Below are 17,623 nucleotides of genomic sequence, written 5' to 3' on the forward strand. Positions count from 1 at the left end.
TTCGTATTTATAAAATAAAGATATGGGAGATTTTATTCATATATCATAGGTATATTGACATAAAACTTTTACTGGCAGTGTAATCAATGACAGAGTCAGATTCTAACCTTGGGGGTTATAGTGCTAAAAGTACAAGTTTTTTAGACATAAACAAAGCGTGAAGCGCGCAAAAAAATTCAATTGATTCACTGTTGAGGCATCTCGTCAAACATTTGGTGGGTTTTTTGTCGTCAGCCAAACAATGTGGCGCACATGTCAACAACTATCGACATATACTGAAATAATCTGATAAATAATTCGAGAGAATTTGTCAAATATTATCAACGCAACTTATTGAGATATGCTTAATATTACAATAAACACTTTGTAAACACAAAAATAAACCGTACCAAACATTTGTATGGTCATCGAAGAGCTTTACATGTATATTTTTCAAACTCCAATCTAGAGACCATTTTGGTTTCAATAGACATTTACCTCTGGGTGTACTCCTCTTTATGCTAAAAAAATGATTAAAAAAAAATCACGTCACGGGTCAAAATCAGACAAAATCTCTCAAGCCAATAGTATTTCACAAATTCAGTGACCGAAAAACAAAAATTCAAAACCCAAAATCCCAACAAAAAATAAAATAAAAAATCTTTAATATTAGAAAGCAGATATTCATATAAGCCAGAAACACACTCTCTCTCTCTCTCTCTCTCTCTCTCTCTATAGCCTGTCCGTGTATGGTCTATAAAGGCTACTGCACCATTTCCGATGACCTCCGGGGACTGTAATTACTGAAACCCAAGCTCCCAAGCGGCTTTAACCCGGCCACATGTCCGAAAACGACGTCGTGACGCGGACGTTCCGGGCGCTGGTGGAAGGCGCCGACCGGAAGTTCGCTAGGGTTCGCGACGTGCCGGCGTACGGACGCCTCCCCAACCAGCACTACTTCCACAAGGTCTTCAAGGCCTATATGCGCCTCTGGAAGTACCAGCAGGAGAACCGCTCCAAGCTCGTCGGCGCCGGTCTGAACCGCTGGGAAATCGGCGAGATCGCCAGCCGGATCGGCCAGCTCTACTTCGGCCAGTATATGCGGACCAGCGAGGCCCGATTCCTCATCGAGGCCTACGTCTTCTACGAGGCCATTCTCAGCCGCAACTACTTCGATGGCTCCGCCGGCTCCAGAGGTTTTGGGAAGAAGGATATCGGAGTCCGGTTCAAGGAGCTGAGGTTCTACGCTCGGTTTTTGCTCGTTTCGTTGATTTTGAACCGGACCGAGACAGTTCAGCTTCTTGCTGAGCGGTTCAAATCGCTTGTTGACAACTGCAAAGCCAATTTTCGGGTAATTTCTCGTTCTTTTTTGCGCATTAGGATTTGTTTGGTTTCTAAGAAAGTGAGAAGTGAGAACCAATGAGTCATACAAGTGACTAGGAGATTTTGACTGAGTCCTTTCTATTCTAGGAGAGACAGAGCACTAACAAGTCCAAGATAAAATCTTTCTCAAATTTATGGACAAATTTTTATGGTGGTTGCTGTGATTGGATCAATTGTGTGATGGGATGTGATATCCACACATCCCGTTTTACTTCTCACTCACCTTTTTAATTTTCGGCTGTCGATCGGATGAATTGAAGAAGATCAACAGACATAAATTATCAAGGGGTGTGTGAGAAGTAAAATAAGGTGTGTGGATAGCACATCCCTTGTGTGATTTGTTAGTGCAGTTTCTGAAATTTGATTTGCATTTTTGATATATGCAATCTGGGGTCTTCGGTTTTCAAGCGAAGACTCATTTCTACATTTTTGTTAATTGTCATTTTATTAAGTGAAAAGGACTTGTCACGTAAACTAGATCCGAGTGTGTCGAGTGTTGCCATGCTGTTATGGGAAATGGCTGAAGAGGAGATGTGAATTCCTCATTAATGAAAGTGGTACCGCCAGCTGAGTAATTCACCGGCTCAGGTGGGTCTGAATTCCACATCATGTTGAGGGGCGAGGCAAAGGAGAACATATAGAAAACTCAGTCTTGAATCGAAACTTGTGCTGGTTCTTTTTGGTGATTTTGAACAATTATTAGCTGATAAATAAATCTGATTAACAATTTAGTCTCTCTCTCTCTCTCTCTCTCCCTCTCTCTCTCTCCCTCTCTCTCTCTCCCTCCCTCCCTCCCTCCCTCTCCCTCTCTCTGACTGCATGCACATCAGGTAGCTAATTCAAACATGTGTGAATTTTTATGGCATATGATTGAAGCTCAGATTGAGTACAAATTGTCTAGCTTTAAAGTTTTATAAGTTGAGACTAAAATTAGCATCTCATACATACGAAGGATGATAATTGGGGAGCAGGATCAAAGTGAAAGTACCAGGGACAAACCCTGAATGATATTGAATTATATATACACAGTATGGTGGGCTTGCCTTGAAATAGTGATATGTGATTTCTGGATGTGTAATCTCAACTACTGGTGCACCAGTCCTATAGATCACAATTAATTTTAAGCAAAGCATTGAGATACAAGTTGGCAAAGTGACTGACAGAAGCAGTTGGATTAGGGTGGAATCAGTGGAATTTATGCTGATACACAGGGACTGGTTAGTTTTAGGTGTGGCCAATCTTTTGAGGTCCAACAACTGTCTCCGGAGTTACTAAGTAGTTAGACGAAGCAATTTGAAGTTGCAAGTCACCAAAGCCCATTTGTTTTTCTGCTTGTACTCTTTGAAAAGATTCATGAATGAAGCAACTGAAACCTACATCCCAAAGTTAAATCAAATTTTTACTGAAGGACTATGTATGCATTTACTTATGTCACAATTCAAACAGCTAATATATGTGCAAACTTTTATTTATGCCTCAGTTGTAACTTCAAATAGTTAATTTGTAGTAGTATTCCTTGATTAATTTCTTGCAAAGTTCTTTCCTGTGTTTACCTGCATGATTTTGGACATTTGAGCTATCTCTTCTCAGGACACTAATTTTAAAGAATGGAGGCTAGTGGTGCAAGAAATTGCTCGATTTATGAAAGTTGATACGGCCTTTATGAATGTCAGGCCATTGCGATACTCCACCTTGTTTGATTCAAATCCAGCATCTCTTCTATATGTTACTCGTTTCCATGCAAAGAGAGTTTTAAAATTTCAAGATGCATTGTTGACAAGCTATCACCGTAATGAGGTAAAAATAAATAACCGTTCACATCTTTAATCATTGATTTTAATTCATTTGAGAATCGATAGTAATATAAAGCCATCACAAAGGAAAAGGTATGTGAATGTCCATGCATTGTGACTTGCAGGTCAAATTTGCTGAACTTACATTGGACACTTTCCGAATGCTGCAATGTTTGGAATGGGAGCCAAGTGGGTCTTTCTACCAAAAGCGACCAGTTGAACCAAAGGAGAATGGCGTTTTTATTGAACACTCTGGGGCTTCTGCGGCATCTGGTGTAATTGATTTGAACTTGGCTGCGGACATGACTGATCCAAGTTTACCACCAAATCCCAGGAAAGCTGTTATCTATCGTCCATCTGTGACACATTTGATAGCGGTAAGTGTTAAGGCCATATGTTTATCATATTTGTTATTTGAGGGCTCTGTCTCTGGAACTGTAGGGACCTGCTGAGAGCCTTGAAACTCATGTTCTGTTATGCTTGAAATATGCAACATTCAAAATGATAGAAAACTGACAAGGGAATTGGAAAAACCCAAAATATAGGACACAAGAATTAACACGTTAAATAATTTACAAAAGGTATGGCTCATCTAAGGAATATTCATGAAATTTTGATCAAAGTCCCACTTCTATTTTGGTTTGAATTGTTCAAATAATTTAAGAAGAGTAAATGAAACAAAAATCTTGAAAAACTAGTTATATATAGTTTTAGCCTTTACTTTGTTAAAGAAACACTGGAGTGTGAGCCTTCATGTCTTACTAGCCCCTACTACGTTAGTTGAAAACTTGAAAAGCCAATGAATGCCCTAGCCCCTTGGTCTCCATTTCCTTGTTATAATGAGAGTTTTGGTCGACGAAAACATCGAGAAGTATATTTTTACCATAAAGGGAAAACAGAAAGAATCTTTTTATTATTTAATTTTTTGTACTACAAAGTGAACCCCAGTCTTCATATTTTTTGTTTCTTTTGAAATTGGCCCATTATGTTGAAGCTTTGTCGTAGATGTGTCCAACCCCTTTCTTTTTTCAGGCCAAATATAGGCATACAACCCCTTTATTTGCATGTTCGGTCGCACAGTGTCCTGTCATATTTGTATGTAGCTTAGTGATTTTAGTCAGCTTTATCATGCGGTGTTCTTTATGTTTTTGTTTGTAAAATGGCATCGCCAGTTGCACTGTTCGTTCATGTACCTGCAATAGATAATGGGGTAAAAATGTCCTAATGCAATTATGTAGTGTGGGACCATCAAATATTGGTTGCTTTTTAGCCAGTGTGAAGATAAAATCTTCAACCTATCATATACATACATATGTGCTTTTTAATTAATCTTAGTTGCCAATGCTGAGTTTCTAATGATGCATCGGCAGGTGATGGCTACAATTTGTGAGGAGCTCCCTCTGGACAGTATTATGCTAGTGTATCTGTCAGCCTCAGGTTAAATTTGGTTTCGTTGGATAAATATCAACTCATCAATCATCATGTTTTGTCATCCCAGATTAGTGAACTTGATGATCTGTTGTGCAGGGAAGGTTGATCAAAGTAATACTAGTCAGGTGTACAATTCTGGGGGATCACAGAAGTCCTCAAAAAACAAAGTTCCTCTCCAAGATCAGAACAAGTTTCTGCCTGAATCACGTACAAATAACAAGGGAGAGTCAAGTGGCTATTATGATCAATATCTATGGTTTGGCCCTAGAGGAAATGGTGGTAGGTTCCTGTAATGCATCGATGTGCTGCCTTGTTTTATTTGGCCAATTTTGTGAACAGTATTCTGTTAAGTCATTTATTTTATTTGTTGGCTTCCCTGTGTTATTGGTTCTTGCCTTTACGTTTTCTTTGATTTTCAGGTTTGAATAACCTTTACCCCGGCGATATAATTCCTTTTACTCGTAGACCTCTTTTCTTGGTAATAGATAGCGACAACAGCCATGCATTCAAGGCAGGTTTGTCAAAACTTGTGCATAAATTCTGTGGTTGCATGTTTTTACATTGGAGTGTAGTTTCCAAATCAGATTTTTTTCCTTTAACCCCACCCCCCACCCCCACCCAAAAAAATAAAAAGACATTTTATGGTTATTGTTTTAATTTCATTTTATGGGGTCTACATATCTTTGTTCTTGGAGTAAGTTTTGACATGTTGAGAGTAACTTATCAAGTTTCTGGAATCAGTAATGTTTTACCTGGTATTTGTTATTGGAAGCACGTACATCCCTAACAACCTTGATGCTTTTCTGGCTCAAATATGTTTTGGCATCTAAATTCAAGGGAGTGCCAATGCCTAGTGAATCTTTCTAAACGTTGCACTTGTGGAAAAGACTTCTGTAATTCTTGCCCCCTCCCATTCCCTCCCCAGATGCCATCTTCTGTTCCTGGTTCTTGGCCATTTGGATGGGATTGGAGAAGCTTTCTCCATCCTATGGTCTTTTTTCATTGCCTGATGTTTGAGACAGCGGAAAGAGTCGATCTGCATCTTAGTGGTGTTTGTTAGTGAAAATACTTACATTCTGCTGATGAATGATTTCAGGTTTTACATGGAGCGGAAAGAGGAGAGACGGCTGCTCTGCTTCTTTCACCTATGAGACCAGCATTCAAAAATCCAGCTGATGCTGATTTAACGCAAAATGGAAGTCAGTTTACCTTTTTCTTGACTGCTCCCCTGGCAGCTTTCGGCCAATTAGTTGGCTTCTCCTCTTCTGATACCGAAGCAGTAAGTTAATTCCAAGGACTGCTGTACGTCCTGGCTATACATTTTATTTAGTTGTTCCAATTAATTTATTCTGCTTTCAGGAGGTTTATAGCAATGCTGAAAGCCTACTCTCTGCTGCCTTCTCTGAGTGGGAAGTTATTCTTTGTACAACGACAAGCCTGGATCTGGTATGGGCACAAGTTATATCCGATCCTTTTTTGCGGCGACTTATTCTGAGGTACACATCTTCCCCACCCTGCCAAGGAATATAAGGCAACAAATATCTGGTTCTCGTAATTTGTTATGCCTAGTGTTATTGCGATCTTACTTGTTTTCATGACTTGGTCCTGATTGGGGTGTGCATTTGCCTTTATAATAGGAAACGCAATAATAGCAATTGTCTTTGGTTCTTTTAATTTGTTGGTTAAAAGTTAAAAATAGCGGAAATGCTTACATGATGATCCTACTTCCAGATTTATATTCTGCAGAGCAGTGCTTTATTTCTTCTGTCCTCCTGAAGACAGCGAGCAGCATTTACCGGTTTGCCTTCCTCTTCTCCCAAATTCAGTTTCTCCAGATTCTGAAGTTGTGCGGTCTGCTGTCCAGAGGCTTGCGAAGCACCTCAGCGTCTCCGACTTATTTCACCTTGTTGAGACATGATTAGTGAATGAGATATCAAAGCTAGATTGTAAGTATAGCAGCATTCTGGGGTTAAGTGTCGTGGATCCGGTGTGTCACCGTGCGATCACAGCACAGATGAATTAATTGGCGTACTCGGGTCGGAGGTTGAGAAGATACAAATCGGCTGATAGGCTTGAAATATAGAGAAAATATTGGGAGGCCTTTGTGTCTTGATGTGTAATGGTGGAGTTATTGTGTTTAGGTAGGTGCCTGATCCTTGGAACTGCATATAGTTGCGTATACCTTTGTAAAAGAAAATGAAATGAGCTAGTGATACAAAATTTAAATTAGTTTTAACCATTCGTGACGTCGATTTTACGTTCTCGTTCAAGCTTCTGAATAGGCCAGTGGATCTCAGATAAATTTTTCAACTCCACATTGTGATTTGAGTTTTTGGCTTCTATTTTGTACTTTGTATTTTGTTTAAACACCTTCATTGTTATTAATTTATTTATTCAGTGTATTAATAATACCGTAGTTGACACAACTTTGTTGGCTGTACAGTGTACTAGTGGATTTATGCCTCATTTGGAAGTGTTTTTGAAACGATTGAAACCCTTTTTGGGTTCAAAAAACACTTTAAGTGTTTTCTGCAACAAACATCAGTTATGTGCTTCTTGTAGTACTTGAAGTGCTTTTTCTACGATTCACTTGCATTTTTACTATAGATTGGTTTTCAAAGCACTTCCAGTCATTTTAAAGTTACTTCCAAATGAGCCCTTGGTCAATTTTGCACTCCTTCCATTAGGAAAATTGTTGTTAGATCTTCAACACATGGAAATGATTTTTTTTTTTTTTAATGCATAGGATATTGTTAATTTTATGGGTAGAGAGTGTGATAACTCTCATAATGAGCCATAATGAGTCAGTTCTCACAATAGATTAGCAATAATAATTTGGTTTGAATCAAGTTTTAATGAAAATCGAACTTAAAATCTCTCACTTACGTATAAGGATGAATATTACTAAAAATGCAATACAAAATGGCAGAGCCGGCTTTTGGGGAGTGCTACCGATTCTATTACACAGGGCTCCAAAATTTGGGGAGCCCCCAAAAATATTTTTTTTATTAAATATAATAATATAAAAATAATATATAGAAATATTAATCAAATAATATATATATATATCTGATGGGCCCAAAAAGCCATCAGACTACTACCTAAAATCTATACGAAATTATATAAAATAATAATTACCAAAGGGCAAAGCTAATCGATTAAAAGTGGAAAACTCCATTGACCGAGGCAAACAATTCAAAGGCTCAAACTTCTTCTCTTACGCCAAAGTCTAATCGCTGCTTCCATTTTTTTTCTTCTTTCACACCAGACTACCAGAGCACTAGAAATCAGAATTCCAGACGTTGTCGTGTTCCAGTCTACTTCCCATTCTCTCTTCGTCCCATTGTTATATTTCCCACAAATTATTAAACCCTAATTTATAAATTTATGAAATTCAAGAGAAGCTTCCGAATCATGAAGACAATTCAACTGATCAAAATGATGTAGACTTCGATCAAAGTAAGATATTTACTAATTTAAGTATATTGACTTGAAATTTGAAGATTTGGGTATTTCTCATCTATAATGATTTGTTTTTCTTTTGTACTTTTCAAGGCAAAATCAAGAGAAGAACAGTCACAAAATATTGCTAGACGCACACACGTTACGGACTATCAGCTTTCTTTGTTCATACTTACTATAATTTTATTGTGATCTTATTTGAGATATAAAAGATAGCACCTACTAGAAAATATTCATTTGGCTACTTGAAGCGTCAAAGAAAAAGAAAAGTTGAACAATTGACTTAGTCTAAAAAAAAGAGCTATTGATAGGTTCTTTCTGAAAGAAAAAGAACCACAAAGTTCAGTGGATGATTTAATTACGGAACGACATGATGACAATGAGAAATTAGTTGATGATTTGGGCAATGATGAAGTTGATGACAACCCTCGTGATAATGATAATCATGAGGATGCTCCTATTGTCACTGATCAACCAAGTGAGTCTATTTCCTCAAACATTTATGATCCTCAAATTTGGGATAGTCTTGCTCCCAAATGGATTGATTTGTTGGCAGAAAAAGGTCCTGCAAGAGATCTATCAATTGAGAAAGGTCCTACAGATTAGTTTAATAGCCGTTTTAATGTAGCCTTTTACACTCGATATTTATCCAATGGAAAGAAACATGATAGAGGCTAGTCTATTCAAATGGTGTTGATAAAGTGTTTTGCTTTTGTTGTAAATTGTTCAAGAAAGGGCCTCTCAAAGGTCAATTAGCAAATGAGAGCTACAAAGATTGGACACATCTTAATGTGAGGCTTAAAGAGCATGACAACATTTTTGATCACATCTTGAACATGACCATTTGGATTGATTTGCATCTTAAATTGCAGAAAAACGAAACAATTGACAAAGTTGTGCAAGACCAGATCAAGAAATAAAAAGAGCATTGGAGGAAGTTACTACGAACGTTGATTTCCATTGTGAAATATTTAGTTAAAAACACACTGGCTTTTTATGGAAATAACGATACGTTTTATCAAGAAAGTAATGGCAATTTTATGGGCCTAGTTCAAATGATGGCTGAATCTAATCCATTGATAAAGAATCATCTTCAACGCTTCCAAAATAATGAGATTCATTATCATTATCTTAGTCATACCATCTAATGAGTTGATATTGTTGATATCTTGTGAAATCAAAGCTGCAATCATTCAAAAAGTCAAAGAAGCTAAAAATTTTACCATGATACTTGATTGCACTCCTGATTTTAGCCACAAAGAACAGATGACCTTGATAAGATGTGTGGATATAAACAGTACTCCAATAAAAGTAGAAGAATATTTTTTGCAATATCTAATTGTGAATAACACATCAGGAGAAGAACTGTTTGAAGAGTTGCAGAATGTATTAAAAGTTCTTGATCTTGATATTGACGATGTGAGAGGGTAAGGTTATGATAATAGATCAAATATGAGAGGGAGACACTAATGTGTACAAAAAAGGCTTTTGGATATAAATCATAGGGCAATGTACACTCCATGTGGTTGCCGTAGTCTTAACTTAACACTTTGTGATATGACAAACTCTTGTGGCAAATCGAAAGACTTCTTTGGAAGAAAATATAAGAGGACTGACTCTCAAATCATTGTCGGCCACACAATGGGAAAGCCGTGTTGTGAGTGTTAAAGCAATTCAATCCCAACCTCTACAAATAAAAAAAGTTTTACTCCAATTAGCAGAAAGTGACAATAACTTAGTAACAAGAAGTGCTGCTAAATCTTTGGCAACATATGATATTGGGAATCTTGAGTTTTTATTGAGCATGACTATTTGGTATGAAATATTGGCTCCTGTTAATGAGGTTAGCAAAGATTTACAATCTAAAGACATGCTTATTGATGTTGCTATAGAAAAAGTACAATAATTGATCGCTTATTTTAAAAAGTACAAAGAAACTGGGTTTGCGGATGCTATGATTAATGCTAAAAAACTTGCCATTGAAATGGAAATTGATCCTGTATTTCCTGAAAAGCACCAAGTTCGTAGAACAAGACATTTTGATGAGAATGAAGGTGAATCTAACCAACTGAACAATCAGCGGAGAAATCTTTTAGAGTTCATTACTTCTTATATATAATAGATCAAGTTATTGGTTCACTGAAGAGAAGGTTTGAAGAATATCAAGCGTATGATGATATATTTGAGTTTTGTTCACTTCAGAATGGTTGAATTCAATAGACAATGATAAATTGAAAGATTGTTATGGTTGGCTTCAAAACTTTCTCAAGAAAGATGAGCCCTTTGATGTTGATGGGGATGCATTATTAGTAGAGTTGAAACTTTTATGAGAGCCTTTGCTAAAAGAAATAAAAATATTCATTGACATATTGAACTACCTGGAGATGATGCGTTGTTTCTCGACTGCAAGCATTGCAGACAAAATTTTGTTGACTGTACCTATTACCGTTGCATCTGCAGAAAGGAGTTTCTCAAAGTTAAAGTTATTAAAATCATACTTGCGGTCAACCATGTTGCAGGAAAGGTTAAATGGACTTGCTTTGATATCGATTGAAAGTGATTTTTTAGACAAAATTGATTATGAAGGTTTAATTGATGATTTTGTAGCAAAAAATGCACGAAGAGCCATCTTTAAGTGAAACTTCAATGATAGACTTTTTAAGGTTTTATTTATTTGGTTTCTTTAGATTGAACTTATCGTTAGTTATAAGTACTATGGTTAATTTGTAGTTTTCTTTACATTTAATAATATTTAGAAACAGATGGTTGGTTAGTTTTAAAGTTTATTTCAATATTGCGTTTTAGCATCAATATGTTGTTCAATTCTTTTTAAGATGTCTTATAAGAAGGGCCCATTTGATAAATTTCACATAGGGTCCTCGAAATCTCAGAGACAGCCCTGCAAAATGGTAAGCAAAATGGATTTTTACAAAGGTTAGATCTTGCATAAAGCGCATACAACTGAGTGAGACGTAATTGTCTGCAACACTTGCCACCACCACACAGAAATCATCGCTCCAAACCCACCCGAATGGGGAGTGTGAGTGTGGTTTGGTTCATAAAGAATTTGAACTTGGGACGTTTTTATTTTTATTTTTAAATACATGATCTATTTCAAACACATTGTTGATAGATTGATATCTCACTACAAAACTCGATATTATATGTACTTCTACTCCAAGTCAAATATTATTTCAACCCATAATTAGTTGCTACTAAAAATGGATCGGCGAGAGTTCGAATTTGAATGGAGGTTCTATACCCGGAATCGCACCGTATCAAAAGTCAAGCTAGCTACAATATAATATAAACTTTAAAATTAAAAATTCCCACGTAACGTTAATTCAACTCCCCGTTTAAAACAAAAATATTACACAAGTTTGCATCCATATGAAAAGATGTCGACCAATAGGAATCCAGTATTAGTCAATAGCGATCTGCGTCACCAATGTAAAATCAAATCACAACCGGACATTCAAAGGGAGAAAACACAACTAAGCCCCTCCTTGACCGTTAGATACAACTAAGAGAAAACACACGGATACTGAATTGCATCCGTCCGATCCCCTGCCACTTCACAATCACACCCTATATATACGCCTTAACCTGTTGAACGTCCAAAACTTTTGTTCGTTCGAAGAAAGAGAAGACCGAGGCGAACAGAACGCGAAGCAAGCAGAGGTACGAATTTTGTTAGAAGTTTTTTTATAAATTTAATTAATTCTTCTTACGGGAATTAGGGTTTACTTTTCATTTTCGATTCCGTTTTCTTTCTATTTTGATATGGATCTAGGGTTTTAAGAAAAAAAAAAAAAAGAATTATATTATCGGATATGTAGTTAGTGATTTAGGGTTTTACATTGCTATCGTATTTTTATGTGAAGATCTAAAGATTTGACATAGTTATGATATTTCAGTGTTATTATTTAGGGTTTTTCCGTATTTGAATGAAAATATTTCGGGGTTTCTGGGTTTTCGTTTAGCTAATAATATGGGATTAATGAAAAAACCTAATTTTATTAATTCGATTTCTGTAAACGTGATCTAGATCCGTATCTGTGGAAGGTATGTTTGGTTGCTCGGAAAATTTGTTTCATAATTTTGGCTGAACAAATAGAGGGTATGATTTTGGTAAAATGAAAGAGGTGGTTGTGATTAAATATATACTGACCTTGGTAATGCTGTGTGTATTTAGATGGCCCGTACCAAGCAAACTGCTCGTAAGTCAACTGGAGGAAAGGCTCCCAGGAAGCAGCTCGCAACCAAGGCTGCCCGTAAGTCTGCACCAACCACTGGAGGAGTCAAGAAGCCCCACAGATACCGCCCTGGTACCGTTGCTCTTCGGTAAGTCAATTGATCCTCTTTCTTTTGTTGTTCATTGTTGCTAAAGGTTTTCGGTGTTGTTTCTTGATGGGTATGTGGTTTGGTCTGAATTATGTATTGATTGGAATGTCTTGTGCAGTGAAATCCGTAAGTACCAGAAGAGTACTGAGCTGTTGATCAGGAAGCTGCCATTCCAGAGGCTTGTTCGTGAAATTGCCCAGGACTTCAAGGTATTTATTGTTTGTAACTTGTTGAGTCGATTTGGTTATGTGCCTCGAAGTGAATGCATTGATGAATTTCTATTTGGATTTTGTGTTTGCAGACTGATCTGCGTTTCCAGAGCCACGCAGTGCTGGCACTGCAGGAGGCTGCTGAGGCTTACCTGGTGGGTCTGTTTGAGGACACCAACCTTTGCGCTATCCATGCCAAGCGGGTTACCATCATGCCGAAGGATATCCAGCTTGCCAGGAGGATCAGGGGTGAGCGTGCTTAAGTGACCTGCCTGCCTTGCAACGGCGGGGTAATTGTGGTGGCTGCAGATGGGAATGAAGGCTGATATGTATAATGCTTTCGCGGACAGAAGGGCGGTGTTTTTTTGTGATAGGATGATAGGTGGCTAGGGTTTGGTACAAGATGTAGTCAGATATTATGGTTATAGGCAAAACAATCTTTAAGATATGCTGTTGCTTTTGGTTGGTTTGTTTCGTAGAATATGAACAACCTAGAGATGTGTTTAATTTGCGTTTTTTTGTTCATTTGGTTGTCTGCAGCCTTGCTATTGAACAATATTTCGTCGTAATCTAGTGTAGTTTGTTATTTCTCCTTGTTCCATCTTTAAGTATTTGCGTTGGATGGTTGATGAATGTTTGAATCGTTGAAATGGGTTAGTAATTTAAAATTTGATTTCAATTTTGTGATCCAACAAAATAGAATACTGGAATTTAGGTTTCTTTTGATTAAAATTGACCTGTCGAACGTTACTCCATCGAACGATTGAAGCTACCCGTCAATTGTTCGAAGAATTGCTCACAAAAGACGGTAGTTACAAGGAATGCTATCATTACTGGGTACTGGAAAAATGGGTCTTTTGGGGGAATCGGAAGCTGCCTGTTGGGAATGTGTGATGTCCTGGAATTCCATGTTAGCCGATGCGTCGAGAATGAGATGGTCGATGACGCTTTCGAGTACTTCCGACGGATGCCCGAAAAAATAGTCGCTTCTGGGAATGCTATGATTTCGGGGTTTGTGAAATATGATCGGCTGGAGGAAGCTAGTAGGATATTTGAAGACGTGCCGAGGAGGAATGTGATTTCTTATACTGCAATGATTGATGGGTACGCTAAGACAGGAGAGAGAGAGAGAGCACTGTTTGATTGCAGGCCTCGCAAGAGTGCTGTTTCTTGGACAGCGCTGTTTAGTGGGTATGTGGAGAACGGCAAGTTTGATGAAGCAAGGGAATTGTACGACCAGATGCTGGAGAAAAATGCGGTTGCAATGACAGCTATGCTCACGGTCTGTTCTAAGGAGGGAAAGATGGAAGATGCCAGAGCTTTATTTGATCAAATTCAGTGCAATTCACTCTTCAATCTGGAGGAACCTTAAAATTTCTTGGTAGGGTATTCTACTTGCACTCGTGATGTAAGTGACAACGTTACAGCTCCAATCCTTACCTAATACGACATTGATTTGCTTGCACTTCTCATAGTACTTCAATTAGGTCAACATCTTCCATGCCTAATGTGCTCACTGCTCAGGAAATGTTCTTCGAGTTTCTAAACCATTGTCCTAATTTAGCAGGCTTTCCTTTTCTCCTTCAAATGTTTATCGAAAGCTTAACTAGTTTGTTGTGTCTGTGTCGATTTCTAAGGCATTGTTCTAATCACTTGTCCCCTGACATGCCTTTTCATCTACAGGCTATGCACAAAAGCTTGAGATTGGTCTGCATCCACATAAATGGACCCTTGTTTCCGTTCTTGCTGCCTGTTCTAGTCTTGCATCGCTTAAAAACGGAAGACAAGCTCTTCTGCTCATTATTAAACATGGATTTGAATCAAACCTCTCCCTATATAACGCTTTGATTACCATGTACAGCAAATGTGGTGCGATCATTGATGCCGTGTGAGTTTTCAAACAAATTGAGCTTCCAGACCTCGTTCATGGAACACCATTATTGCTGCTTTTGCACAGAATGGTCTCTATGAGAAAGCTCTTGATTTCTTCAACCAGATTGCGGTCTGTGGCTTAGAACCAGACGGTATAACATATCTTCGCTTGTTATCTGCTTGTGCTCATGCAGGGAAAATGAACGAGAGCTTGAAGTTCCTTGGCTCGATGGTCTGTAGATACGGCATTGCTCCTAGATCGGAGCATTATGCTTGCTTGCTTGGCATTTTGTGTTGAGCAGGTCAGTTAGAGAAGGCTTGCAACACAATCCAACAGATGCCATTTGCAGTGTTCACGTAAACGTAGAAATAGGGGAGCTGGCTGCAAAGAATATATTAGATTTGAATCCTCGTAGTTCCGGGCCTTATGTCTGGTTGTCCAACATATTCGCAACTGCCGGACAATGAAGGGATGTTGCATCAAATTTATTCTCCAGGCCTGTTTTCCTAAACCCCGTGGTCTAAGAAAATTGTGGTCATCCACTATTCGATCTTAATCCAACCGTATGTGGTTGTTTAACATTTTTATTGTACTTTCTCCTTCATTATTGAATTAAGATTGAACGATAAGTGGTCCCACAGAATCGGAGAGGGCTGAAGGGCTGGCCAGAAAAATATATTTCCTATTGGTTGAATACGTTTATATTATTTAATATAAATGTATTTCTATTGGTTATAACCGACAGAAATGCTTAAGAAAAAAATTCAAATGCAACAGCTAGCTGACATCAGCTAGCCGTTGCATTTGAAATTTTTTTTTTACCGTTTTATTATTATTTTTTATTTACAAAATTTTTCCTATAACTTCCATTTTTCAATTTTTTTAATTCTATTTTTTTCCTATGACTTTTATTTTACAAAATTTGTTTCATATTTTTTTTAAATTCCATTTTTTCCTATAACTTCTATTTCACAAAATTTGTTTCATATATTTTTTTAAATTATATTTTTTTCCTATAACTTCCTAAGCCATTATACAACATTAAATTAAATTAAGTAACATAAAACAACATTAAACAATATGAAACAACATTAAATAACATTAACCAACATACAAATTATACAACATAAAAAAAATATTTAACAACATGAAACTTAAACAACATTTTAAAAAACATTTAACAACATAAAATTTAAACGCCTACTGCATGCTTCTTTTGGCCCAAAGATATACAACAAGATCTTGTTGTAGGTACTTGTTTGTGGCACGAGAATGTATCATTATATAGTGCCTCATGTACTCATTTATAGAGATACTACCAGTTCTTGGATTGAAAGGCAAATTAGGCCCATCATATATTTTTGCACGAGCCATTCTTGACCTATTTAGATCTTCTTGGTCGTCATCAGACTCTCCATTAATATACCCATCTCGCTCATCCTCCACTATCATATTGTGGAATATGATGCAAGACATCATGATGGAGTCCAAATTTTCTCGACTTCACCCTCTTACCCGTTCGCTGATGATCTTCCACCGTGCTTCTAGAATACCGAAAGCTTTCTCAACATCTTTCCGGTATGCCTCTTGGTGTAAGGTAAACAACTTTTCTGCAGTGGGCTTTCTCGACCTTCTGCTAAAGCCTCATTGCCTTCCGGTGGGACAATTCTTCCAATCCCAATGCATGTAGTCTAATGACCTTATCATGCCCGGAAACTCACGGTCTTCAGCTTTTACAAAGGAGCCGATTCAGATCTTCTTGATTTGGCTCGCGGAGGTACTCGTCTTTGTAAACCTGAACAGTTGTGTCACAAAATTGTTCAAGAGTATCAAGGCATGTAGACTCAGACATACCATGTGTTTCATCCATCGAATCAGCTGGGGAGCCATAGGCCATCATTTGGAGTGCAACAGTAACCTTCTGATGAGGTGAGAAACCAGGGCGGCCTGCTCTGTCTCGCTTTTGTCGAAAGTATGGATTGACTTGCTGGACATCACAAAGTAAATGCTCGAAGACATGACGCCTCATCCGGAAGCGACGTTTGAAATCCTCTTATGTGTACATCGAGTTGGGGTTGAAGTAGTTGTTCATCAGATTGGCATGTGACATCGATCTGTTTTGTGGTTTGTAAGAGCAACCAGCAATAGAACCGCCCCATTGAGGTTGTTCCTCAGTTGGCTGACACACCATGGCCGCAGCCATGGCTGCTGCTCTGTTTCATTTGTTGCGCTTTACTTGAACTTCTTTATCAGACACCTCATCTTCTCGTCTCATTTGCGCCCATTTTGCTTCCAATTTGGAATTGGATGAGGACCCCCAGTTGGAATCTGAAGATGATCCAAAGTTGGAATTCATTGCAAACTTGAATTGAAAAAGATTGAATTGAAAGAGATTGAATTAAAATAGATTGAATTCAAAGTTGTGTGAATTATAACCTAATATCCACCCCTGTGTGAATTATAACCTAATATCCACCCCATTTATAGCAAAAGAAAATTTTAAATCCAACGGCTAGCTGACGTCACTTAGGCCATCTCTAACTGAAGGGTCCAGAGGGCCAGAGGGATGTGGAATCAGAGAGGGCCCTACGAAATCAGAGAAGGTTGGAGGGCTGGCTTGTGACATCCCACATCGCCCAGGGGAGTGATCCTTAAATGTATATTCCAATCCCTACCTAGCACGAGGCCTTTTGGGAGCTCACTGGCTTCGGGTTCCATAGGAACTCCGAAGTTAAGCGAGAAGGGGGCTAGAGCAATCCCATGATGGGTGACCCACTGGGAAGTTACTCGTGAGTTCCCAAAAACAAAACCGTGAGGGAATGGTAAGCCCAAAACGGACAATATCGTGCTACGGTGGTGGAGCGGGCCCGGGAAGTGATCCGCCCCGGGCCAGGATGTGACAATTTGGTATCAGAGCCTAACCCTGGCCGCGTGTGTGCCAACGAGGACGTCGGGCCCCTAAGGGGGGTGGATTGTGACATCCCACATCGCCCAGGGGAGTGATCCTTAAATGTATATTCCAATCCTTACCTAGCACGAGGCCTTTTGGGAGCTCACTGGCTTCGGGTTCCATAGGAACTCCGAAGTTAAGCGAGAAGGGGGCTAGAGCAATCCCATGATGGGTGACCCACTGGGAAGTTGCTCGTGAG

General features: G+C 38.3%; 2 protein-coding genes and 1 pseudogene across 2 annotated transcripts; all 3 read left to right on the forward strand.

Annotated features, from left to right (window-relative positions):
• The first annotated feature begins 651 nt into the window (after positions 1 to 651).
• On the forward strand, positions 652 to 7,012 carry LOC137720212 (uncharacterized). Its single transcript, XM_068459249.2, has 9 exons — positions 652 to 1,330; positions 2,953 to 3,159; positions 3,281 to 3,532; positions 4,526 to 4,592; positions 4,683 to 4,865; positions 5,006 to 5,097; positions 5,683 to 5,865; positions 5,946 to 6,082; positions 6,318 to 7,012. The coding sequence occupies exons 1-9, from the start codon at positions 821 to 823 to the stop codon at positions 6,502 to 6,504; spliced, it is 1,818 nt and encodes a 605-aa protein (XP_068315350.2). The 5' UTR covers positions 652 to 820; the 3' UTR covers positions 6,505 to 7,012.
• Positions 7,013 to 11,593: 4,581 nt separating this feature from the next.
• Positions 11,594 to 13,187, forward strand: LOC137720542 (histone H3.3). The gene is made up of 4 exons (XM_068459627.2): positions 11,594 to 11,729; positions 12,244 to 12,392; positions 12,511 to 12,601; positions 12,694 to 13,187. Exons 2-4 carry the CDS (start codon positions 12,244 to 12,246, stop codon positions 12,862 to 12,864), a joined length of 411 nt encoding a protein of 136 aa, XP_068315728.1. The 5' UTR covers positions 11,594 to 11,729; the 3' UTR covers positions 12,865 to 13,187.
• A 176-nt stretch (positions 13,188 to 13,363) lies between these two features.
• Positions 13,364 to 15,071, forward strand: LOC137719871 (pentatricopeptide repeat-containing protein At3g49170, chloroplastic-like; annotated as a pseudogene).
• Positions 15,072 to 17,623: the final 2,552 nt, after the last annotated feature.

This window comes from Pyrus communis, chromosome 1 (genome assembly GCF_041283825.1).
Source record: "Pyrus communis isolate YQ-2024b chromosome 1, ASM4128382v1, whole genome shotgun sequence".
Lineage (NCBI taxonomy): Eukaryota > Viridiplantae > Streptophyta > Magnoliopsida > Rosales > Rosaceae > Pyrus > Pyrus communis.